The sequence below is a fragment of the Lingula anatina genome, chromosome 1 (assembly GCF_051362555.1).
Source record: "Lingula anatina isolate TDL-2025a chromosome 1, LinAna3.0, whole genome shotgun sequence".
In the NCBI taxonomy this organism is placed as follows: domain Eukaryota; kingdom Metazoa; phylum Brachiopoda; class Lingulata; order Lingulida; family Lingulidae; genus Lingula; species Lingula anatina.
In genome coordinates, this window is record NC_141767.1 from 2,134,938 (window position 1) to 2,160,998 (window position 26,061).

General features: G+C 37.5%; 1 protein-coding gene across 7 annotated transcripts; it reads left to right on the forward strand.

Annotated features, from left to right (window-relative positions):
- Nucleotides 1–2,302: 2,302 nt before the first annotated feature.
- On the forward strand, nucleotides 2,303–25,984 carry LOC106170668 (serine/threonine-protein kinase PLK1). 7 transcript variants are annotated; one of them, XM_013550643.2, is made up of 13 exons: nucleotides 2,303–2,487; nucleotides 5,065–5,354; nucleotides 13,905–14,012; nucleotides 14,169–14,285; nucleotides 14,683–14,900; nucleotides 18,639–18,734; nucleotides 19,933–20,208; nucleotides 21,056–21,167; nucleotides 21,877–22,024; nucleotides 22,714–22,788; nucleotides 23,193–23,352; nucleotides 23,706–23,946; nucleotides 24,259–25,984. In XM_013550643.2, exons 1-13 carry the CDS (start codon nucleotides 2,460–2,462, stop codon nucleotides 24,478–24,480), a joined length of 2,091 nt encoding a protein of 696 aa, XP_013406097.2. In that variant the 5' UTR covers nucleotides 2,303–2,459; the 3' UTR covers nucleotides 24,481–25,984. The 7 variants fall into 7 exon arrangements, with proteins under 7 accessions (XP_013406097.2, XP_086858750.1, XP_013406120.2 ...); XM_087002624.1 differs by having other exon boundaries at nucleotides 21,059–21,167; XM_013550666.2 differs by lacking the exon at nucleotides 2,303–2,487 and adding an exon at nucleotides 3,388–3,823.
- The last annotated feature ends 77 nt before the right edge of the window (nucleotides 25,985–26,061 follow it).

Below are 26,061 nucleotides of genomic sequence, written 5' to 3' on the forward strand. Positions count from 1 at the left end.
TTTTGTGTGTTAGAGAATACATACTCATGTTAATAAAGTCTAAGAACTAAGTAATACATTTTGTATGTTTGGTGAAGAATGTTTATCAGTCTTGAGTTGTCCATGGCTCTTCACTTAACATAATTGGTTTTAAAAATTGCGTGTTAAAACAATTGTTGAGGAAACAAAATTGCCCTTAGTGTACTTGAAGATGTGATACAAATTATCAATTAGTGTTTCATCAAAGTGAATAGATATGAAGACCTCCATCGTTAAAGCCGTCCACATTCACAGAATGTGTTAGGTGTGCCACAATCACGATTGAGAACTGCTGGCACAATTTGTTCTCCGTACCATAAGTTCTGACTGCCAATCAGACCCCAGCTGAATGTTGACATCAATATATATACATAAAATCTCACAGTGCAAAAAAGTGTAAAGTGTAAAAAACATCTGTGAAAAGTCGCTATGTGGCCCTGGTAGATAGTAATTAGTTACAAGGGCAGTATCTCATTTTTTTTTAGATCTCTCTCGTTCAGACCCCCTCCAACACTCCATCCGTGGTCTCGAATTACTATTTTATTTTTCTGTACAACAAATAAAATTGAAAATGGTTTTAAAAGTATGACAAAGTTACATATTACTTATAAGCAACAATCCTGCATTTTAAGACAAGAAATTTACCTGCTTTGTTTTTTATTTGTAAAAATGAAATAAAAAACAAAAATTACTCCAATATGTAATAACTTGATATGACGGAAATAAGTTTGCAGCTATTGTCTGAAAACAAGAAAATCCATTTACGACCCATTTCATTGGCTATTCATTTTTTGGAAGAGAAAAAAAACTTGGTTTCACTTTCCCATTCCGTTTCATCATATTCGGGTCACAAGGAGAAGATAATCGTGCACCAATCTATCAAGAGATACTTATAAGAATGTATTTGAGATAAAAATCACCGTGTCGCTTAGTTTGGGTTAAAGAAAAAAATTACAATCCCTCGAAACTGAAAATAAGTTTATTTTAAGCGGACGAAAACCAACTTCGCAATGATACAGGTTTACTCATCGGTCATGAGACGTTATTTCCTCAAGATATTTCCGCTGAGAATCTGGCGATTTCATGACTGAAAAAAACTGTTAAATTAACAAGCAAATACATCAACCAACATATGTAAATAAATTACATGGAAAGTGACGAAATATCTGTTACAGAACTATCTTTGAGTACATGAGATGTGGGAAAATGAATGGCTAAATTAATGGGGTCTGTATTTTTCCTATCTTGGGTTGTTTCATTTTTGCCAATTGGAAGACTAGAATGGCTAGGCGTTATTTTCTTTTATATCTTAAAAGATAATTTTCAGTGAACAAATAAATATTTTATCTAAATTTTTCTAATGTAAGTGAAGGTCTGGAGAAAATGAATATTAGTTAATTAAGTTATTTCTTCCGATGCGATTTAGAAATGAGTTCATATTTTGTGTACTGCGAGAGCATTTTTGATCGAAAAATATTGGTATATTAGCCCAATCATACCCTATGTATAAAGACAGAACATGGTAAATTGTTTGTTTGTGTGTGTGTGTGTGTGTGTGTGTGTGTGTGTGTGTGTCATTGCTAAAGCCCATAACACAAAACGGCGAGTCTTCAAAAGTAAGGAATCTCGTGTGAAGGCATATGAAAACAGCGAAACAAAAAGGCTAAGCGTGCGTAGCAACATTGGTATATTATCAAGGAAGTAAAATTAGTCTTTTGGGTTTATTTCTTGCTATGTTTTCAGTAATCTACTGTGTTCTTCAACCGCATTACAATGTTTCTTCCTCTATTAATTACTTTTAGTTTGTCTTTAGACAAAGATGTTTTGTTTTTATTAATCTTAACTTTGTTATAGGTTTTTAACAGTCACGAGAAAAAACTATGACACAACAAAATATTAGTTTCCCTTTGGATCCGTACACACACACAAAAAAATCCCAGTGAATAATCTCAAAAGAAAAATAACTTTAAGAAACCACCATATGCATATTTATAAGGTAAACGCCCACAAGGTTGAACAAAACCTTATATGGAATCGACCGGAATTGGATTGGTAAACACTTCGGGTCATAGGATCAATACGGCCGTTCAAGTGCAGCAATTTCATTTTGCAAACAAAGTCGTATATTTAAAAGATTAAACTAGTAATGACAAGGCTTTGACGGGTGCTCTAAGAACACGCGTTTTTCTATGCCTTTGTTTTCTCTGAAAACTCTGTTCATTGCGGAAAGCCTTTATTGCATTCTCCACTTTGAATAGTAGATGAATAGTACTCCCTCACAAAAGACAGAATCGACCCATTTACCTGTATGAGTAGCCGAGCCGAACACGTGACCCAAAGGTAAATAGTAAACGTCATCATTTACATACATATCAGCTGAGAGTATACGGAAATATAACCCAGTCACGTTGTAAGGGAACTAGAGCGCAGTCCATAACTGAATGAGCGACGGTAACAGGAGAAACGGTGGTAAGCCTTTGACATTTTTTGTGAAAATACTGATTTATAGTTTGTGAAAGTTGATAAGTGGATTGATCATTGAAAGAGGGCCTTAGAAAAGTGGCCTGTGACTGTCATTTCTGTCCCTTGTCACCGTAACGGACGAGGTGGACAAGGTACACTGTTGGCGCTATACGAGGTTGACGACACACTTTATAGAGATAATGGGCACGGCGGTTGACTTGCACAGTACTGTGGTAAAACATTAAGCCAAGACGTGGATGGCTGAATATTAAGCCGTTTTGAATGATATGTGATAAGCCAGAAGCCCATTATAGCCATAAAGCACCTGTAGTTATAATATCTTTTCTCTTTGTAATTACACAGTCAAATCTCGTGTAACTTTGATTAACAAAACATTACAATTATTGATAATTAGATAGAAATCGGGCCTATTAAGTATAATATAAAAGGCCAGAACTTCATATAAATTAACAACCTCATTAACTACAATGACAGACAATTGCGGGATTCAGGTGTGGATGGTCAGTATGGTGAGAGTGAATGAGTAAGAGAATATGGTAATATTAGAGCTGATAACAAGTGAAATCCCAGTGAGTGTAGTACAGATGGGCCCTGATAGTAACCCTGCCTTGCGCCATCACCACATCCTTTAGCTCATCCTCAGGGGAGGGGAAAGGGGGGCTAAACACTAAATCACCTGTTTGTAAGGTGTAATTGGCCAAACTAGAACATGTCTGTATTCATAGGCAGTGTATTACACGTAATATAATTGCTGTGCAGCCTATGCTCCGGTGGTTAATTAAGCCGAGTCATCTGTATTACATTAGCACTGGGTTGGCTGACAGCGCGTCGAGGGTTTGAAATCTCAGTTACGACTGGCTGCGCAAGGGTGCACCTTAGTTTCTCGTGACAAGGCGCACTGTAGATCACCGTGAAAAGTCACCCCAGCCTTGACAGCGTAACACCTCTCACCCTCTCTCTGTCATTGTGACTCCCCTCGCTTTGTTAAAGAAAACGCCATGGGCATTGATATCCATAATGTTGGAGGGACATTTATTATCCGAGACTTGACATCTGAGGGATGATGTCAGACACTGTGGTTATAGTTTAGAATAAAACCAGCTCCAGCGTTTTAATGTCCAGTAGATACGAGAGCTGCACCCAGTCCACCTCTACCAGTCTCTGTTGCTGTCCGCGTCGTGCCTGGACGGCTTGGAATATCGATCCTAATCCTAACACGGCGGCAAGTTTTCATAGCTTTTCTTATGCCCTCATTGAGCTAGACACCTTACCTGCGGTCATTATTGTTTTATTTTCCATGCTCGCGCTGAGCCGCGTACAGGTGGGTACAGGTAACGTTCTCACTCCTTAAATCATGATTTTTGCAGGCCGTCTCTTTGTATTAATGTGAATTTGTTAAAATTTGTTAGACGCTAACCATAAATTTGCGACGGGATTTCGTTCAAGCAGACGACAAAACTTGCGTACCATGGGTTAGAAAGGTCGTCTGACTATCCTAAGATAATAAACACGTATTCAAGTTAGAAAAATCAAAGGTCTTGGCTCACTGCTGCATTAAAAATAATTTTGTGAGGTACAAATCTTGAATGATTTTACAGAAAAAAAGAAAAGGGATCGGGATAAACTGATAAAACGCCCAAGGCAAAATGCGAAGACTTCAGTGAGCAAATGAAACGGAAAATCTCTATGTTAGAAATTCTTTCCACCGAGTCCTGTCAGATATCAGAGATAGGTTTCTACTGAGATCATCTTTCAAATGCACCTAAAGTAATCACAACGCAGTTCCTTTCTCTTTTATTTTCTAACCACAATTTTGATGAACTGCACTCGCATGTATCGTATCTGAAAAGAAAAGCATAAGATGCTTATACTGGTGGTGTATCATCCCACGCGCCAGCATCCATAGCCTTAGCAGCGTCCAATTATTTCCTGTAACTTATGAACAAATTCCTGATAATCTTGGTAAGCTGTTGAACTTAGCAGTCAAAATAATAAACGGTCTCCGCGGGCGCTGTGGCTGTGTTATGACCGGAAGGAGAGGGAATCGAGTGCGAGAAGAAGAAACGAGGCTCTGTGGATTACGGAGAGTAATACAGGTTTATTACACAGCGATTACACAAGATTGTGTGTGTCAAATCCCATTTCTGAACACACCACCTTCGTCGTCCTCACTGGATTACGGCATATTAGGCCGAGGCTCTGTCTGAGCGCCGTCCACGGCCTGAATGGGCTTTTGTTCGTGGTCGTAGTCCATCTTGATTACTACTCGCTGATACACGCACCTGTTAGATACTCGGCTTTGCAGATACGTGCACAGAGCGTTATCCTGGTAGGCTTAGTTTGTCATCAGAGTCTAGGCTAGCAGTGACAGTGAGTACGTGGTCTGATTCTGGTGTATATTTATGCAGTTAGGTAGTCCTACTAAGCAGGGGCCAAGTATACGGATGTCTATGCTGAGTTCTTATACAAAAGAAGCATTGCGGTTATCGCCCTCATAGATAGTTGCTATCTCGCGTTGCATGTGGTATAGGAACTTGACACTCTAGTTTTTCTACATTTCAGGCGATAACAGAACGAAGCAGCACACATTAGAGGCATGTAACACTGGAGCAAAATACATGCAAGGGCTCGAACGAGCATCGGAAAACCAAGAAACTGGGAAGGGTGTTTTGAAAATGCTGACGAAAGCAACGAGGGCTGTGACCTCACACATGAAAGAGATGACGTCAGGAAAGAATCACAGTAAACCCGACAAGCAGGCGGTTGGTTTAAACAACAATATGGAGCCTACACACTACATATACGACCCTGGGACACAGACGACATATCTCAGAGGAAAGCTACTCGGCAAGGTTTGTAATTTGCGATTTTTATCTTTATTTGCACCTTTTTTTAGTTCATCGAAGATAGCATTATTTCCGTTCATTTTCGGTAATTTATGACACCATTCAAGAAATACCCAATGGGCTATAGCACGCTGATACTGACAGTGAAGTGTGCGGATTCCTTGGCGTCCCCTGATGTAGCGTTCTCTGGTGTCCAGCTGTTACTTCCCAGGTATACAACACACCTGTTAGGAGAGTTAATCGGGCCCTGAAATGACCAGTGTCATTACAGTCATTTTTCCCATGTTAATTAATGCCTTTGCTCTCTCCTATCCTCTCTACATCACAATCACCTGACTCCCTCACCCAGGAATGCACGCTCAGACCTGCGTTGCCCACCATTTTGTCCTGCGTTTGGCGATGTAACAGTCGCGAACATGTCGTAATTCTCAGTCTATATATAATGCCCTCCGTCTGCACATGTTGGTAGTCTGAGCTCAGGCGCTGGTAGGTACATTTTAATTCGATATTAATGACCTAATACTTGGATTAACAACTAATCCAAGAAAGCAATTAGGCTTCCAAGCTAACACACGGATGGTCACGAGCACGAATGCAGTTTTCATCACGCCACAACTTTTATTTTCAAACAATCTCTTTTGTCTGGTAAAGAGGGTTTTTTTAAGCTGTACAAAGTAATTGCCACAGATACGCTCTTTTATTTTCTTTTTGTCAAACCAGGAGTGCAAACATAATTTATATAAAACCCTGTTTATAATGTCGATTGAGATTAACCTCCGGTTTTTCAAGATACAAGTACTTGCAATGGCACGCTTTTCTGTAATTAGTGTTGCTAGAGTAGGAGGATAGTAAGGTGTCGTGTATGAAGTAGGGCGTTTACAAAAATAACGCACCACGGCCTGCCTGGTTGAACAGAAATGTTTGCGTATGTAACCGTGTAGTGTGAACATAAACCCAAACACCCAGCAGAACAAAAGAACAGACAATAATGACAACAAAAGTTCAAGGAGTAATGACGAGGTGTCACGCCATCTTCTTGTGCAGATGAGCTCTTCTCACCTAGGGGTCCTGCAGGCCGGGCGAGAGGACGTGAGAAACTGCAGCGTCGGTGAGGTGTTGTCTCGAAGTGCGTGAGCCTACCCACTCTCTTACTTTGCTGAAGAGAGTCGCTGCAGGGATCTTGATGGATGAAAACTTAACCTAGCCATTATTATTGTCCCCACACCCACCTGAGGCAAAGCCCTGGTTGTTATGGCTGGTTCGTGAGACCCCGCGTCGCTGGGGTTCGTGTAATAGAGAGAGCGCGTCTCCCACCTTCCATGTTATACCTGGCGATATCGTGCCTCACGAATGCCAAATTACCCATTATAACATGACTGATACAAAGTCGTTTCAAGGAAAGTCTGATGCAGGCGGTAACACATATATAAGACCTGGATGAAACGAGCGATTTTTTTTTTTTTTTTTTTTTTTTTGTAACGTCGCATTTTTTTTTATTTCGATCTTTTTAATCTTCTTAAAAAAGGAAAATAAAAAATACTTGCTCATAGATAAAATTGAGTCAAGCTTTTTTACTATTTCTGGGTACAACCTCTTTCATTATGGAAAAAAATTATAATGCCTTCGCCCCCACAGTTTTCCTCAAAGAAGTAGGCGTGTCCTGCACTAAGACTGTTCCACCAGCATATTTCCCAGCCAGCGAGCAGACTTCTCACCACTGACCACATATCTCCAACAACAAAGGGGAGGACGAAAAAAAACTTATTACTGGCCACAGGTGATAGATCACGCCGTGGCTTTCTAGTTTTTTGATCTCCACACCTGTACTTGGGATGTGTGTTGTCTTGTGTCACCCGGACGCCCAGCAGTACGTGGGAAAACGGTTTTGGTCAAAGGTGGTGCTTGCTCTTAAAAGTGTTTGGTTTGTAATCTATCGGAACGCTTTCCCGGCTGATAACCCTTACCTGAGCGTAAGCATTGAACACGCGATATGAAGAGCATACAAATCACAGCCCCACGCACACAGACTGACGTAATGCTATTCACGATTACGCCTTCTAGACTAATAGGGCATCAAACGAAAGTGTGCACTTTTCTATTTATTCTCTTAATCTTTATACATAGCTTGGAGAGCAAATGGACACGCCCTCTACCTCCAATATAGAAGTAGCGCAAGTGCGCTCACAGCAGACCCTAGGAAATCCTCGGCATCTCTTCTTGTTAACGCTAAAAAAAGACTATAAAAGCTTTTGAAGAAAAATTACAGGGGTTCGCATGCTTAGTTCACACCAAATTTAGCGTTCAAGAGCCCAGGGACCCTATTGGCTTACCATGCTGGGTGAGGGGCATTCACTGGGGCGTTAATTTTGGGAACGGGGATTTCAACAAAATAAAGGTAGGCTTACTTCTCTCTCCCCCCTAACGATATCAAGTTTAACAGCACAGTATCTTTTAGTGCTCCGACAGGGAACCGAGTGCAGCTCTCATTCAACTGTCAAAGCCCCGGTTGAATAGGTGTGTGTTAATTTCACTTAGGACTCGTGTTTATTTCAATGGAGGACCCTGCGCTAGTGACTGGCGGCCCCATTGTCACTGACGGGGAAATAATTAGTGTAGCTCTCGGCAAACTCTATCCGGAGACCCGGTCCCGTACAGATCGAATATTAACACAAACATAGATTGTTGGTCGTGTAAACTGATGTTTTATGTTTCATAAAACCTATGCAAACGCTCGATGCTACCCTGGTCAGGATGCGTGCATGAGCGTGAAGCCAGGGACATTTCTACCCTGGGTGTAAAAAGGACCCCAGGCGAAAACATCCGGCCACGTTTAGATAACAACGAGTTCAGACAGAGGACCGTCATCGATTGTATACCATTAGCTCCAATTTTCTACATATGGTTTGTGGGAGATAAGGTTTCCCTGCATTTAGCTGGTTGGTCGGCCATGTGTGTACAATGGACACCTTGCAAATGCTAATGTGATAACGATGTTGGAGAAATCGTATTTGTAGAGCGCATTCTGTCCCATGACACGATAAAACCGAATATAATTAGCTTGAATGTCATATGATAATGAAGGGTTGATTTCCCTAAATTAACCCAAGATAACAAGTGATTTTTTTCTTGCATTGGGGGCATTTCCAATCCATTCATTTGTCTCTTCCAGAGGTACGCGTTCTCGTAAAGCTTCACGCAGGCTTGTATTGACAGCAATTTTTTTTTTTGAAAATATATGAACTGATCTCTAAAGTCAGGTTGCATAATCGCTGAGTAATGAAAGGAATAAAATTGTCACCCTTGCTCTGAAATTGCTTTTTTACGTGAATTGAAATTCAAGGAATGTTTGCACCCGTTCATTATGATTTAGCCAAGTAATTTTTTCATAAAAACTGTTATTAAAATGCAGTGCTTTTTTCCTTTTTTTTTTTTTTTGGGGGGGTGTGTGTGTGTGTGTGTGTGTGTGAATTGTGTTGGTGCGTGATAAAATTAGTATAATATCCCTTTTAAATGCACAAAACAAATTGTTTTTGTTTTCCAATTTTCCCTTCTGCGCCAATCGTATTTTCAAAATAAGACCGCATACAAATTATGAAAAATACCATTTGAAACCGTTTTGACGACAGAAAAATAATCCCATTGCTCTGAATGAGCATTCACTAGGCCGAGTTATTGAAGAGTTCAAAAACTTTGGTCCATTCCGTAAATTTTTGCGGCGTGTGAAGCATACCGGTGTCGTCGACACACAAATCAAGCTTAGAACAAGCGCAAGACAATCAATATACCAATTCATAACTTTAAAGATTAAGAACGCTTTGAGAGCACGTTTTAATTAAACGAAAAGCGTTCATTTTGACTAGCTGTAGCATAAGAACAATGTCAATAAGTAGGAATAAGAAAGTAAATGTTTTGTACCTCTGGAGTGGGCGGATCGTCAAGGTGTCCCAACCACAAGCGTCTCAAAGCTTTTAGGCGCCCGCTTTGTAAGACTTGTGACTAAGAAAGTCGTATCCACCCAACAACTCTTTCTTTAGATTTTAAACATATTTGCCTATATTTCCCAAACAATATAATCGGAAATTACAATGGAATTTAAATAGTTTAAATATTCAGTTAAAATGGAGTATACAGCCTCAATTCTATTGCAATTTCATACCTTTATCTTAAAACATTTTCATCTTCCACTGAAAGAAGAACGCAAGCATTTCTCGTAAAATGAATCTAAAATTAAATATTTAACGGGATTTTTACACCCGCTTTATTGGCCATTTAAGTTATAATCAATTCGAGTGTCTTGTTAGTGTAAGTTCAATAGACTGTATAAGCTCCCAATGTATACTTCCTTATCAAGCCATTTCATTATCGTATTGAATATTCCACAAACTCAATAACAATGTGGAGTGGACTTTACACGCTCTTGGACCTTAAATTGTCGCCATCAACTTGTCGTTTAGATATCAAGCTTCAGATGTCAGTGCACCTAGACTGTCTGACTGGTCATTACCATTGTGGTGACTTTTTACCCTCGACCAGTTCCTGCCAGAATTAGAATTAAATATAAATCACGCCCGGAATAAAAATGACAATTCTAATTTAAGTCTGCCTGCCAGAGACATTAATATGAATAATTTTCTGGGCGAATAATCAGGCGATAAATGCATTCGAGAAGTTTTACAATGGAAGTCGAAGGATTAATATGAATTTTATGATTGCGCACTTGTGATTAAGCAACAGTCAACATTACTTATTAAAAAGATACTTTAGTAGCAAATGGTGTGCCTGATAATTAACAGTACAGTTGATACGTTAAAGAAAATCAGTAGAAATAATAGGATATTACAGTTTTCCGCCCTGGAAGATTGCGATCTGGACGGTTTACTTATTATCTGGTACAAGTACCTTTAGTTGTGGACAGGTGCCACAGTAATGGTTGGCCAAATGTTGAACTTTACCATATTTAGGTTCCATCAAGTATGATGGCTATAATGCAGATAATTTACTCCTGATTAAGTACATGTCCACTGTTGTTTAAAAATGATTGTCCACGCTTTACTCTTGATTAGATACCCCAGCGTTCTTAATGCTCCCTACTAGTGTGCACTGACCAAACGCTGACCGCTGCCCCTGAGCGGTGGCTTGACACTCCCCTCAGATACAACAGAGATACAACAATGGAGGTCGGTCTGACATGTGATCAATAGCACCACGTAGGAGGAGGTTGTGACTGTTTACATACAATATATCAGTAACAGTGACATAATGTCTGTTTTCTCTTAGAGCACACACCTTTCTGGTGCTCTAGACTCGGCCACTCCCACCGAGACATCTTTTCCAAGCAATTACATGCGATCGATTCGCATCTAGTGAAAGGGCATTGTGCCTTACGTTTGATTTTATTGCACCTTCTTGTCGAACATATTTAACAAAAGGTACCCTGTGTTGTTTTGGCACGCCTTTTGTGTTGAGCCCATATACACTATGGGATTGAATCGCATATATGTAGTAGACACAGGCAAAACTCAATCTTGTTACAACATATGTGCGTATACACATAAGCGATGGTAAATTACTCGGGCTGATTTACACTGTAAAACCAAACAGACCACTTTAAGGTGAAAAGACTGGCGATTGTGTGGGCTTGGAGAGTTTACTTTGTCGGGTTGTTTGCTGGACTGGAACTGGGGACAGGGCACTGCACACACTAATCAGTGGAAAAGTGAAAGTTCACGGAGTTCAGTTCGACTCCATTGTTGTTTTTTGTTGGACGATGTTCTGTTTTCACTGACTGCGTTTTCACTGACTGAATGGTTTATCTTCGGAAATGATAAATATTTTTGAGAGTGCCCTTTTCTTTCCATCTTTTCTTTTTTTCTTTTTATCTTCTTACTTTTTGATTTTTTTAGCTCTTCTTTCCTTTTTGTGACTTTGTTTCTGTCGTCTGTTTTTGAGAAATAGATCTCTCTCCCAGTTCCCTCCCGCCGAGATCGTTCAATGACAATAGCACAAACCTACAAATCTGCTCTCGAAGACTTGGTTCACTTTTCATGAAAAAAGGTCAGAATTCATTTTTATGCTTGGAGAGCGGTAAACATTATGTAAACTTATATAGCTGTCCTTACGATGTAGGGTCTCTTTAAAGGTAGACGCGGCAATTGAACTGTTCAAGCGGAATACGATAGGTAAACTTGTCTGAAACCAACAGGTTGTTGGAATTGTTCCCTTCCCCCATTGTCTGTGTATTTGCTTGGCTGTGAATCGCCAGGGGTACCTTACCCTCTGGGATGGGTACTTTGAAAATATAAACAACTTGTTGAGTTTCTGTCAGAACGTTACCACACCTGGCAGATTTATGATGATTTGCTTACTGAATTATTCACCTTAACAGAACGGCAACTGCCTTCTGGCTGTATTATTGTAACTGAAGACAATGTTAGGAGCGCTGCATTGTTGTATTGACAAGTTTTTAACCAGTAAATGCGGGTGATAATGAATTTTGTTTACAATATGGAATTTATTTAAAGCCCTCGTTGTGTCCTCGCTTAAAATAACTTCACTTAAAGCCTATACTGGTTTTTAAATGATAAGATACAGCTACATGCAGGAAACCAGACTGGTCATGTGTCTGTGGAGGCGGACAGCACCCTCATGAAATGCAAGGTCACGGCCTTGAAACCCGTAGATGCCGTACCAATAGCGCAAATTACATTTGGACCTCGTGCATCTTAAAACAACCAGGCATTTGAACTTCTAAACTCATGTTTTACTGCTGGCGGAGGGGAAGTAGGAATAGAACATGTGCTGCTATAAGAAATATTTTGACAACTGTGACACGTGAATTTTATTTAATGATTAGGGCGCACAAGATTTTCGGACACTCAACAGACTCAAATTCAAGATTTGAGAAAAGATAGAATCCTACGGCATTTTAAGTATAAATTGAATTACTTTTAATAAAAATCGTGAAACTGAGTTTGCCACTAAGAAATGGTTTGTTCATTAAGTGAAAATACCATTTATATAGTTTCAACCAAATTTCGAGACGATTTTGGATGACAAACTCGCACAATGACCGTGACCACATTGGCACTCGATATTGTTTGTGGCAATCAAAGTATCATCTTTAAATTCTAGTATAGGGCTTGGGGACACAGTAATAAAACAATGCAAATCACACTGAAAATGAAACACGCGAAAAAGCCATTTCTTTTAGATGCGTGAAGAATCATGATTGTTGATGAAGTCGTGATGTATACATTTTATTAGTAAGGTGCAGCAAACGCTCAGAGAACAGACGCCATGAGTGGGGTCATGTCTATGGAAAACAGAAGTCACGTTCATATGATAAGCGTCAGCTATATCAAAGTTATTATTTGAAAATTGTTAGTATCTGCTCAAATGTACTGATAAATGCACTCCAAAGGTCAACTAGAGGTAAACAGTAACCATGTAAAACTGGGCTATCTCTCGGTGGCAAGACTTATGCAGTCGTCTGCGCTATTCTCGGCGACTGAACTTCATGGACATGTAACAGAATCTTGCTCATATCAAGAGCAGGGTTAGGAAAGCGTTCGCCCGTGCATTTAATTTTCATCTTAAATCTCCTTTTGTTACGGTTTTACCTTGTATGACCGCTAAACGGTACTTAATATACAAATTCATTTATTTACATTAATGCTTCAACCAAATCGACCCTGCATTTCTATTGTGCACCTTCAGGATAACGGCAAAATGGATGCCATTACCTTAAACATCAACATTCGAGGTTGGGCAATGGAGGATCCTGTCACATTGGAAACATAAACCCAACTAAACCATGGGTCTTTAAAATGCGTTTTTCTTGTTTATTGTTGTCTTGTCCTGTCATTGAAATAAATTAAATGACATATTGAAGAGACACCATGTTGAGGATAAAATGTCGTCTACTAGAAAGATGAAGTTTACGATGATCGTACTCCCACGTCACGAACGAAAAGCTTTTAAAAGTATTTTATTTTAAAAGATGGTTCTTATCACCTTATAGAATTGCCAAATACATTCACCCAGATAACAATAAGTGAAGTGAATTAATAGCGTTCCGAATGGCTGTCCTCATCCGACTGCACGTCACTTAGAAATTAAGACGGCGTTTTAATGAAAACGTTCAGCCATTATACACCGTAACGGTGCCCAGTGCGACTTAATTACGACCAATTACACCTTGGTGCTAGGTGATACTAGTCTTGAAATGAGGGGACGCTAACCCGGTCTCGTGACAGCCAGGGACGATGTAGTTTATCTGTCTTTGAAGACTTATCTTTACTTGGTTTTGTAACTTGAGGGGAGTCGGCGCCGTGTTGGACATGTAATAAACTGTGATCTCTTTATATATTCAATGTACAATAGATTTTAATGTAGAGATTTTAGCTGATGGGCCCATCATGTAAAATTTAAAAATAAACGAATTTGCGTTCAACATGTGATTAATGCCTATAATTAATAAATAAGTAATTACATTGGTCTTTATTTAAATTTTAGAATTGGGGTAGGTAAAGTAATTTATAATTACTTGTATTTCAGGGAGGATTTGCCAAATGTTACGAGCTCACTGATCTCAAGACCAACAAAGTGTATGCTGGGAAAATTATCTCTAAAAGTAGACTGACAAAACCACACCAAAAAGAAAAGGTAAGACGGAGTTTAAAAACCTGAATCACTCTGAAACGGTCCCACATAAAAATTCTAAGCACCCCCTTCTTTGATAAACGAGGTTATTTGTTAGATAAATTCGATACAAAATTAAAAAGTCAGGTTTACCAACAGTTTCATTTGGTTTCTTTTCAGATTGCCAGGGAAATTGAGTTACATCGCCATTTGAAACACAAACATGTCGTCTGCTTCTACAATTTCTTTGAGGACGAGGAAAATGTCTACATTATTCTAGAACTCTGCAGTAGAAAGGTAGATATTTTTTCGATGGCATCTTTATCTTCATTTTTATTTATGTATTTTAAAGAATTTTGAACACTCAGACTTTAGGCACCACACTCTCTTAATTCTGTTATTTCTTTCATTAAAAAAAGTTTAGACGTATCAAGTTGCGACTGAATTTTACACATCTTTATCTATTCAGAACCTATTTACAATTTTGATAAGATTTAATTTGAGACCGCCGCTGAAAGGCAACCCGTCTGCATTAGTAGACAATTTATCAGCACAACTCAAATATAAACTTACGAGAAGATTAATATAAAATGTACTTTGTTTTTAAACTTTTGAATAAGAAGGCATGATAAACGTTTTTAAATAAACTGTTTTTGCATTTTAACTAAAATATTTGCCACTTCTTCTGTTCCAGTCTTTAGTGGAAGTGTTGAAAAGTCGCAAGACGCTGACAGAACCCGAGGTGCGCTATTACTTGCGTCATTTGGTGCTAGGTTGTCAGCACATCCACGGACAAAAAATAGTCCACCGAGATCTCAAACTGGGGAACATGCTGCTCAACGAAAACATGGAAATCAAAATTGGAGACTTCGGTCTGGCAACTAGAATAGACTTCGATGGGGAGAGAAAAACGTGAGTACATCCTCAAATTAAAAACAATGCCACAAAATTAGACCAACGTTCTTCAGTGCCTTTTAATTCTGCTCAGGCGTCCCAAATTTAACACAGAAACGATAAAACTGATGGCAAACAATAGCACTGTCTTTGTTAATATCAGGCATGTTAGATGTTGTGTGTCGTTTGCCGCTAGTCGTTGACACGAGGAATAAAGCCCAGACACGGGGAGGGAGGACAAATATCAATCTAAGTTCTTTTACATCTGAGCTATGGTTGACCAGGGCGGGGTCGCTTGTTTTAGAAAGGATACAACCTTTCTCTACTTCCTATAATGTGTGTTCCTTGTCATTTTGGTCTGTACAGTGTAAAATAATAGGCATTGCTTACATTTATCACGGACAACGGGCAAAATGAAAACATAAAATTGGCCATAAAATTGCAATCATACAAGTAGTTGATAACCAATGGTCTGACGGGCAGTTTGTCTTATGTGCCAAAAATGACAATTGTCCACTTTTCTGAAGACACTGGTCATTAATATAAGCCAAAGATCACGTGCAATTTGGGATGGCAATAAGAAAAATAGCCTCTGGGTATAACTGAAAAAAAGAAACGGCGTGAATATCCCAAATGACATGCCTTACTGCAACATCATGCATAATCATTTGTCATTTTCTACAGAAGACCTTTAACTTCTACATTAATTTTAGCATTTAGATAGAAAAGATAACACACACTTTGTCCAGCTAGCACAGACCATTGTTATATGTCCTTTCCTGTCTGTCCCTGAGCAATGGACTGTCATATTGTTAAGTTATGTTTGGTTTTAAATGTCAGAAAAAATATATACGATCCCCCTCCGGTAATTCCCTACCCTTGCGGCCCACAGTGCCAGCTGCTTTACTTCATGAATATGATTATTTAGAGATATTTTATGATCGTAGAACTAAACAATGAGGAAACTAGCATGACAATGATCCTGTTACAAATCCCTTTATTAGCTGAAATAAATCTTTTTTAATAGTTTTGGGTATATTATTCATTTGGAAATGCTAAAAATTGAAGTCTTGATAATGGGATAGATATTAACTCTAGACTAAATGTGATGTTGTTTAGTATTAAGTTGGTAAAATATTTTGGTGGTGATCATCCTGCTATAAATTGAAGAAAAAAGAACAGAAAAAAAAAGAAAAAGAGAAACTGATTATATTGCAGTATAAGTAGGGTGTGGCAGTCACAATCTAATACTCTCTTGTTATTTCATATGTTGGGAGGGGAGGCGGTGAGTTGATCTACAAGATAAACTTCCACATATCAGATTACTGACATGTCAGGTGACTGTTTGACTTCGATAGCCAGGTAGTAGACAGTGAGGGGGATAGCTTCTGAAATTTGGAATAAACCTTACTAACTGCTATAACAGGATACCTGCCCCACACTGTGAATCATAGATAAATGGTTATGGAGTTGATTTTAAGATATTAACTATTTATGTGGTTCACAACAACTCTAGTAAAATGTCAATTAAATTTTTTACAAACATGTTTTCTGACAAGCTATAAAAGAACTGTTTAAGTTATTGGATCAAATTAATTCACAAGAAATTCTCGTGGAGGGGACAGATTTTTGTCTGTCCTGCCATATTTTGTTTAATTTTGAACTAAAAGAAAATCACCTGAGGGTATTGCAGTGCTGCTCTAACATATCTGATTTATGACTGGATGAGAAATAATTTAGAATGGTGTTTACAGATTTAGATCACAAATTATGTTACATGCTCAAACAAAGAAGTACATGTAGATACAAAAAATTTGATATCACTCCAATATCTCTGATATTTAGTCTTTGTTTGAAGAAACTATTGTTGTTACTTGTTGTTGACTTTTTAGACTGAAAGAAAAAGCTTAATCAATTTTTTGGGCTTACATCTAATATTACCAATGTATTTTTCTGTTATTATTCCAACAGTGGAAATTATTCTCCTATGTGACATGTTGACAAAACTGATCATAGACTTGCTTGTCACTTGTCTTACACAAACATGTCCCTGATGTCAAAACATACCATGATTTAATTTGTGCTGCCTACTGTAAACTGAATGTTTTCCTTGTAAGATGACAGCTCAGGATTTATAGAATGACCTCAGTTTATGTAAGGGAAATAAATGCCCATATGGAAGAATCAGGGTTGTAATTTGATTACCTAAATTGAGCATCACTACAATTCAATTATCCTAGTTTTATTACATTTATATGTTATTCTCTGCATAGAGAGAGACTAAATTTAAGGCAATGAATCTCTCAAAGAATTAAGACTTGATGGTGACATGGTGGTGGGTTGACAAAGGAAGAGTTAGTTTGACAAGACGGTCACAGTTAACTGTGAATGGAATGAGTCATAAACTTTAAAGAAATTGTATTCAGTAATTATCTCTGAAGCATCGCAGTGGAATATGGTCTTTGTATCATCCTTTGCGGGCCTGGTATGACAAAAGAAGAACCTTTGGGCAGATTCTTGTACTTCTTGAAGAGTTGATGGGACATTTATCACCTGAGGTGGTATCCATGCAGTTAGACTGGGAATTGTGATATATGGGGTGGTATATGGATACAATGTATAACATTTGTTATTTAGCCACTCAACAATACACCAAAACAGAAGTAAAAATGAATTTGAAGTAAAAAAGAAAGTAAATGAAAACTGTCATTATGTCTGTAGCCAGAAATGTCAAAGGAGACTCCTTTTTTGAAAAGGTGGCCTTTTTTGCCCCCTAGCTTAATTGATCCATTTTGAGAAATTGCATAAAACCTACATATATTTGAACTGTATGTACATATATAGTTCAAATTTTGATTTAAAGCGAATCTGATTTGAGAAAATGGCCAATTTCTTCACCCCCTCCCTCCACATCCCACCTACAAACCTGGTCAGCTCTCCTCCCAACTGTAAGATCATACCTTAGATGATAAGTCACGAACCTAGGACAGGAAAACCTGTGACACCACTTAGTACACTCAGTTCACAAACCACACATTTCTTAGTTCTAAATTAGTTTAAAATTGCATATCAAATCCTACACCTTAGCTACAGTGGAGGCTCCCTTGGGGGAGATTAATGGCACGGGAGAATGAAAGTCTTTCAACTAGAACCGTAATTACCCGAGAGTATTCATGAAAGCTGTGCTTGTACTCTCTAAGTTGTGGAGAATTATGCGTCATTGGGTTGCTGCCATTGTTGTGGGGTTACAACTCATTCTGTCATGTTGTCTTGTGGTATATGGCATCTCTACATACAAACCACACTTTAGGGTCGAATATGTAACATTAACTTCTAATTAGAACAGGTGGTTCTGACGACCAGTATAGAGATAATCTGCATTCTCTTGTACACTATAATGTAGCAATATTGCTCTATAAAATCTGTTGTGACAGCCAGCAGTATGTTTTGTGATTTACATACAATTGCAACACATGGAATGAGTTGTTCCAAGAAAGTAACAACTAGTTGACAAATACAGTTTGGTTGTTATCACAAGTTGATGTCTTCTTTTGTAACAGTCACAGCTGTCTGTTCTGAAACAAAAGTTCTTCTCGTCTTTTTGTTGGCAAACATCATGGTCAATTTCTCTCAAAAATACTCTTTTCTCCTGAAACAACTCTCTTTTTTTTCACTTTTTTCATCACATATATAATATAGTGAAGTCCAATATATGTAAAGCCTGATTATGACTGTCATATTGTTTTGTCCTTCTAGCACAGTTTGCGGCACTCCTAACTACATTGCTCCCGAGGTGCTTCAGAAGACGGGACATAGCTACGAGGCAGATGTATGGGCCATAGGTTGTGTGCTGTAAGTAGATAACATTGGTCAGGTTCACAACCAGTTGATCCCTGGACTGACTAGTCTGCAGATCAAAAATGGCGTGACCCACTTAAAAGCATGCTGAGATTTAATTATTTTGCCCCTGCTTGGAGGATGTGCTACTGATCGAGGCAGGAATCCATTGTTAAGTGCATGACATATTTGATCTGTGGACTAGCTAGTCTGCATACAAACTGGTTGTGAATGTGACCATAGAGAAAACATTAAGAAAGTAGTCAGTGAGCACTGAAATCTAGCAAAGCAGCTCGATTCTAAATATCAGTTAATTAATTGATTTATTGATTAATAGATCACCATAAAAGTGCAACTGATTCTTTCCTGGTAACTTATATAAAGATCCATCCCAAACTTTTTGAGTAAGGCTATGAATTAACAATGAGAGTGACAAACCAACAAAGTCAAAAACATTAGCCCCTTGGCATAGGTAATAATTAAATTATGCATATCAAATATGAACACTTCTCTATATTAGTTCACCATTGTTTTGTATTGCTGTATACTTTGGTATGCATTTGAGGATTTTAGAATGCATAATTTAATATAATTTGCGAAGAGAGAGGTAATGATAATGAATGATAAATGATTCCTTTGTGAAATTTCAAAACAAAAAGGAGGTTGTTTTTATGCAAAGACAAAACTTCTTGATTAAGTAAAGTGATTATTAGACAAAACAATTTTGTCAAGCAAAACACCAGTTATTTCGATGGGAAATCTTTACAAGAACTCAAGTGTAAAGCAAACTGAACATAACCTTAAAATAGTCTTTGAAAATAGTACATTATCATGTTTCTTTCTAAGAGAAAAAAAGTGAAATATTGGCATTATTACAGAATAAATTCAGAATGCACTTACTCATGCAACAAAACCTGTAAGTGTATTTTTTTGCTGTAAGTCTTTTCTATTTCTGGTGCCTGTGTGTCTCAACAAAGAAATATTATGATTTAAGTTTTAACCTGAGATGACAGTCAACTTTAGTGCAGATCGACATGGTTGTTGAAATCGTACCAGCATTATAATCTCATATTTATGAATTAAGATGGTGGCAGTAAACATAATACAAACTAGGGCATATGGATTTAAAGTACTTTTCCTCAACATATTTTATATTTGTGTAGGTTTGAATGTTTTTTGTTGTTGTTAAAGTTACAATAATTTTTTTATCCAGGTATGCCCTTCTAGTAGGCCGTCCACCATTTGAAACAGCAACATTGAAGGAGACATATATGAGAATCACATCAAACAAATACAATGTTCCTGCCCACATATCAAATGAGGCGAGAAACTTAATTAGAAAGTGCCTCAATCCGCACCCCGACCAGCGCCCCACGCTGGACCAGATCATGCAGGACGAGTTCCTCGTCTACGGCTATATTCCCAAAGTCTTGTCTGGGGCTTGCTGCACCTGTGCGCCAAAGTTCCCAGTTATTGAAACATTATCAAGGTAAAGACAACATTCAGAATGATGGTAACGCTTTGATACTGCAGGTGTCTCTCTGATATTTAGAGTAACAGAGTTATCAATGTCATGTATTTTAAAGTTAAACGCAAATGGCGTGGTTTCTTCATCAATATTAATCAAGTTTTGAGATCAATTAGCATTATATGCTCTTTTAAAACATTTTGACTTTATTGTTGTGAGATAAGTTCAATATATAAGGTCATGCACGTAGGCTCATTAAAAGGGCTTTTTTTTGTGAATTTGTTCAGCTAATAAACAAATCAGTACGATATGACATGAAGGACCCAGTTGCACACAGTATTTTGAATGAATGAATGAAAAAGGTGAAAATGACAACTGACTATACTATACAAAGTATCAATGTTTCATCAAACCCCATTTTCATGAAGTTATTGACACCAATGTTTTGCACCCGTATGCCTTTAAAATGTCACCTTCATACATGAATGTGTCTTGTAAGTGCATTATTTTTGTTAACCTATATAAACTTACACTTAAATAATGAATTTGCAGTGAACTTTTCAATCCTAGTGGCTGTAGCTTGGATATACTGTACAATAAACTGTTGAGAAATATTTATTAGCTCAGAATGCATCATTTAGTATGATCATGTGTGAAGTGTCGTTTGGATACACAAGCCACTATGTGACAAGCGCGTGAGAATTGAGTAACACAGTTACAGTATGCGGGTTGCATGTGTATAATACATCTTAGAATCTCTCTCGCATGGTGTAAAGGATCATCACTTTATGTGCTTTAATTATTAATACAACTGTGATTAAGTGTACATTATTTTCTCAAATCATTCTGTGATGTGTTAATGTTTCAGTAGTCGTCCCAAGTCCTATGCCGTACCTGTCTCCAACCACGAAGCCGTGCAAAAAATAACATCTTCCCTCGCTCAACTGAAGAATCATTCCTCAAAACTTTTGTCACCTGGGGTACGTAGATTTATCTTTATGACTCTGAGGTTTTTTCATTCTAGGTACTAATGATGGTGATATGTATTACATTACATTTTCCAGAAAGTTTGAAAGTGTGATATAAGACTCTCCTTTCTCAGCTTGTCAGCTAACTGTGGTAATATGGATATTAAAATGTATACAGCAGCTGTTGAGTCATCCACTATCTGTGGATTCATCAGTCAGTTGAGGTTTCCCCTGGCTTCCTATTAAAACCAAAAACAAAAGACAAGAAGACCACTCCGGCTGTTATAATGATCTGCGGCATGATAGATAATACATAGATAATGATGTCATTATAAAATTGGACAGTATGTCAATGACAGTGAGGGAAAACTGACACCAGACCCATGCTATGATTTTTTCTACATAAATTTAATATTTCCATTGTTTCTCAAAAATTGATAGATTGCTCAGTTATAAAGCCCATCTGGCTGTTTTTTTATTTCAAAATATAACTTGATGTTCATCAAACAGGGCACTCGGCCATCTCATCAGGTTAGATGTCAAGGCTCTAATTACTCTATGCAAATCTTCACCCTTGTAAAATGATAAGATTTTATGCTCACTTATGTCCCTCATTTAAGGTACTTAATGGCTATTATAAATGCATATTAAATTGTAGACAAGGACCGCTAGGGTAGGCACTCATGATAATGGATCATTTATGTATTTTATCATAATTCAGCTGTCCAGGAAGTCTCCCAAGCCACTTGCCCAGGGAACGGTACGCGATAAGGACAATGAGAGGTTGACACTCAGTCCTGTCACCGCGCAGACACTGGCGCCACCTGTGATAGCTGGGGGCTTTCACCCTGTCATATGTCCAGATAGATGTAAGTAACCACCAGTCTTCAAATAAAAAAAAGAAAATTTTTAGCCAATTTTATTTAAATTTGTTCTCCATTTTGTTATCATATATTCTTTGAGGTGAAGGTTATCAACTCTGTTCTAAGTTAAGTGTGTGCTGTTGTACAGTCAGGTGCAATTTTATGCTGCACAAACAGTGTAAACATCTTTGTTATGAAACTTAAACATTAAAAAAACAAGCACGTTTTAAAGTTGTTTTTACATTTGTTCTCATTTGACATTGTTCAAATCATTTAATCATAACTACAAGCCGTCCTGGAATACCATCCTTAAACCCCAAACTCGGGACCTAGCACAACAAAAGACTTGTTTTCTGCGTGGAGACAAATTGATGAGTCTCATTTAGTTCTCTTATATCTTGACATATCAAATACATAACAGATTGACAAGATAACGTGATTGCCTGACCTTGGGTAATATGGCTGACGTGATAAGAACCTATCCTATATCATTTGACCCTGGACTAAAAGCCTAAAAGATCAAAGGTGTTGCTATTTTTGAGGTATATTTTTCAGACGAAGGATGAGTAATATCAAATCATTTTTCTAAATGATGTTTTGATGTCAGTATTTGGGAAGATTGTGTTGTGTGAAGTTACTTTATGGTAAATGTGTTATCTGTATCTCAACTAACACAATGGTTGTGACTATTCCAGCCCAGTCTCCCAAGCCAGGCTCTGCAGCCAACCTCCTCTCCCATCTGGAGACCTGCCTCAGAGCATCAAAAACAGGTGATTGTGACCAAGAAATTGTCTGAATTTATGAATAAGAATATATATACATATCATTATCAGTTCTTAAGACTTAATTTTTCACAAATGATACAGTTATCAGTTCTTCAGATTTAATTGTTCGGGAATGATTTTAATGTAGCTAATTCAATTAATGACATAGGTAGGGTTCTTGAAAACAAGAGTTTGGAATAAGAGTTACTTGTGGAGAAAAAAAACAAACAAATTTTTCATCTATGTTGTCACCGCTGTCTCTAGTTTGTAGTGTTTTTTATCTTTTTGTCACTGCCGGCCCTAGCAGTGCCTCTAAACATCATGACCATGTTATTTTAACTCATTCTTTATTAGGAATTCATTGTAAAGTACCTTGTTTTTAAGTTTACCTGTATATTTTTCTCATCCAGTGTCTTCCCTGGCCCCAGGGTCCACCAATGCCAATATCCTCTGGGTTACCAAGTGGGTGGACTACTCCAATAAGTACGGCTTTGGCTTCCAATTGTCCAACAAGATGGTGGGGGTGCTTTTCAATGACATGTCCAGAATGGCGTTGTCTTCTGATGGAAGGTAAGGATTGAAATTTAGGAACAAAATGAAAATTCAATCTTCACTTGATTATTCATAGCTTAGATTAATTCAGTTACCTTTGTAGCTTTGTTGATATAAGATGTGTCAATTTTGATGAAGGTATAAGAGCACTGTAAATCATTTCATGAAAGTAAATTATATATATATATATATATATATATATATATATATATATATATATATATATATATATATATATACTGGTAGTCAGTTACCATGCTTTACCTTTTCTTTTTATTTAAACCACTGAAAGTTGAGAAGTTTTTTAGTGAGACTGGATATCCTTGGATATCCTTGGATATTTTTTCTTATCTATTTTTTACTATTTATAGGGAAATCAACTATTTTGATGTCACAGACAAAATGTCAACATTTGCGACAGAAAACATTCCACCCTCCTTGCAGAAAAGAGTCCAGTTATTGTTGTATTTTGGTGCTTATATGGACGAGCATCTGATCCGTGGTGGAGATATTCAAGGTCCTCGTCATGCAGGATGTGAGCCTGTTTACATGAAGAAATGGTTCCGAACTTCCAAAGCCATCGTCATGTATCTTAGCAATAGAACATTACAGGTAGGGATATTTGTGCTGCATATTTTAAAACATAAGCTGTGAACAAGTATTTTAATGAATCTTTAAACAGTTTCACTTTCATTTTACCAAACACCTTTCCTGAATTTAAGAAAGAAAAGAGATGAAAAATCCGAACAAATCTCTATTTAAATGATATCAGTAGAAAATAAACTGGCTAAATAACTATTAATAAAATGGAAACTAAAAGAAATTTCCCCAATACATTGTTTTCAGTTGTAGTTAAATGGGCGACTTCAGTTATGGTCACGTTTTGCAAGTTAAAGTTTAACACCAACATATTTCCACTTTCAGATCAACTTCTTTGATGACCACACCAAGATCATCCTGTGTTACCAGCCAGAGATAGTGGACACCACCTACCTGGTCACTTACATCAACCAGGACCGCGTGGCCACCACGTACTTCTTGTCCCAGTTGACCAGCTACGGCTGTCCCGCTGTTGTCCACGACAGACTGCTCTACGCCAAGAACATGCTGCAGAACATGATTGACATTGATGGCGATGATATTTAATCGTGGTGAAAAATACTGTTCTTGTGTGGGAACCATTCCCCGTTTTTTTTTTTTTTTCCACAACTGATCTCAATGCAGTATAATTGAATCGCGATGATATATAACTGATGAAAGCTGTAGTTTGAGATGTCATGATGTTATTTTGGAGAACTGGTGATTCGATTTTTTCTTTTTGTCAATGCAATGTCCTGGGTTTGACCAATCAGGAAGAAAACATTCTGGTGCTTTGGAGATATACAAGTAGATGCCTTACATCTTCAATGCAATGTTTATAATCATTGCCCTATACCTGGATTTGAAGACGTCGTTCTTTGTGTTTCTTTCATATATTAGACAAGTGACTCCAGAACACTTTACAATTGAGTAAAGGAGGATTTATACTTAAGACATGGATCGCATCAAAGAATAATATGACTTTTTCATCTTAACTGTTTTCATGTGAAAACACCTCAGAAGAAAAAACGACTTCCCTGATACTTCTGCCTTCACTTTATAAGAAGAATTATGAATGTGTTCTTCACATGCTTATACAAGAGAAAAGTTCTACCATTTTTTACCAAATAGAAAAGCATGATTTTTACACTTACAGCTCTTGAGTGCAAAACAGTAACAGGTACAATGTTCAACTGTCAGTTACTGCAAGGCAATACAATGGCAGCAATTGAGGCTTCCTACTTTGTCTATTCACTGTGGTATCAAAACCAAAAGGGTGGAACCAATATCCAAAATGTCTTCCATGTACTTATATCAGGGATTGTGAGCAATATGTTTGTAAGGCAAACTTTAGACAGATCTCTTGTGATTTAAGATTCAGTTTATAGGAAAGTGCCATTGGAATTCCAAAATAATGGTTTGTATATAATTATCTATATATAAGGGTACTCTTCCAACTGTTTAAAAATTTTTTTCAGTGATCTCATTATGTATCTCATTAACATTGTTATAGATGTTAAGCCAATTCTTAATCAGCTAAGGGTAACTTGAACTTATGAAAAATTTTCCTTGTAAAACCCAAGTTTGTTTCATTTTGTGGGTAATTTTGAAAATTCCGTTTTTGTAAGGTTTGTGATTTTGGTGCTGTTTCCCATTTGGAGGTAAAAATTATATTATCAAGCAATGCATACATGGAAGAGAATGTACATTCCACAGTATGCTCAGAATCAAAATGAGTATTGTAAATACATACCAGTTTAAGTGTTATAGGTTGATTTTGTTTCAAGTGCAATGCTTTTTTTTCTCTGTACATAAGTTTTCAGTTGTCATATCTTATGTTAAGGCAATTTTGTTTGTGAACAGCCTAATGGTGTTGAAGACAAGGTGAAAATTGAGTGTTGTGGACTGCAATGTTTTCATTGAATGAGGTTGCACATCCCATCTTGATGGTGAGAACTTGGTTTTCTTTCAGAAGCTGTGAAAGACCAATTTAATGCATTTCAGTTCGTTTATTTTTCATTTTCATTGTAAGTGTTTAAGTTCATTCAATAAATTATCATCAGAGATCAAATTTGGGTTGATCATTTAAAGATGTGCACACACAAAAGAGAGATAACAAATATTAATATGAAATCCAGTGTTCCTCAA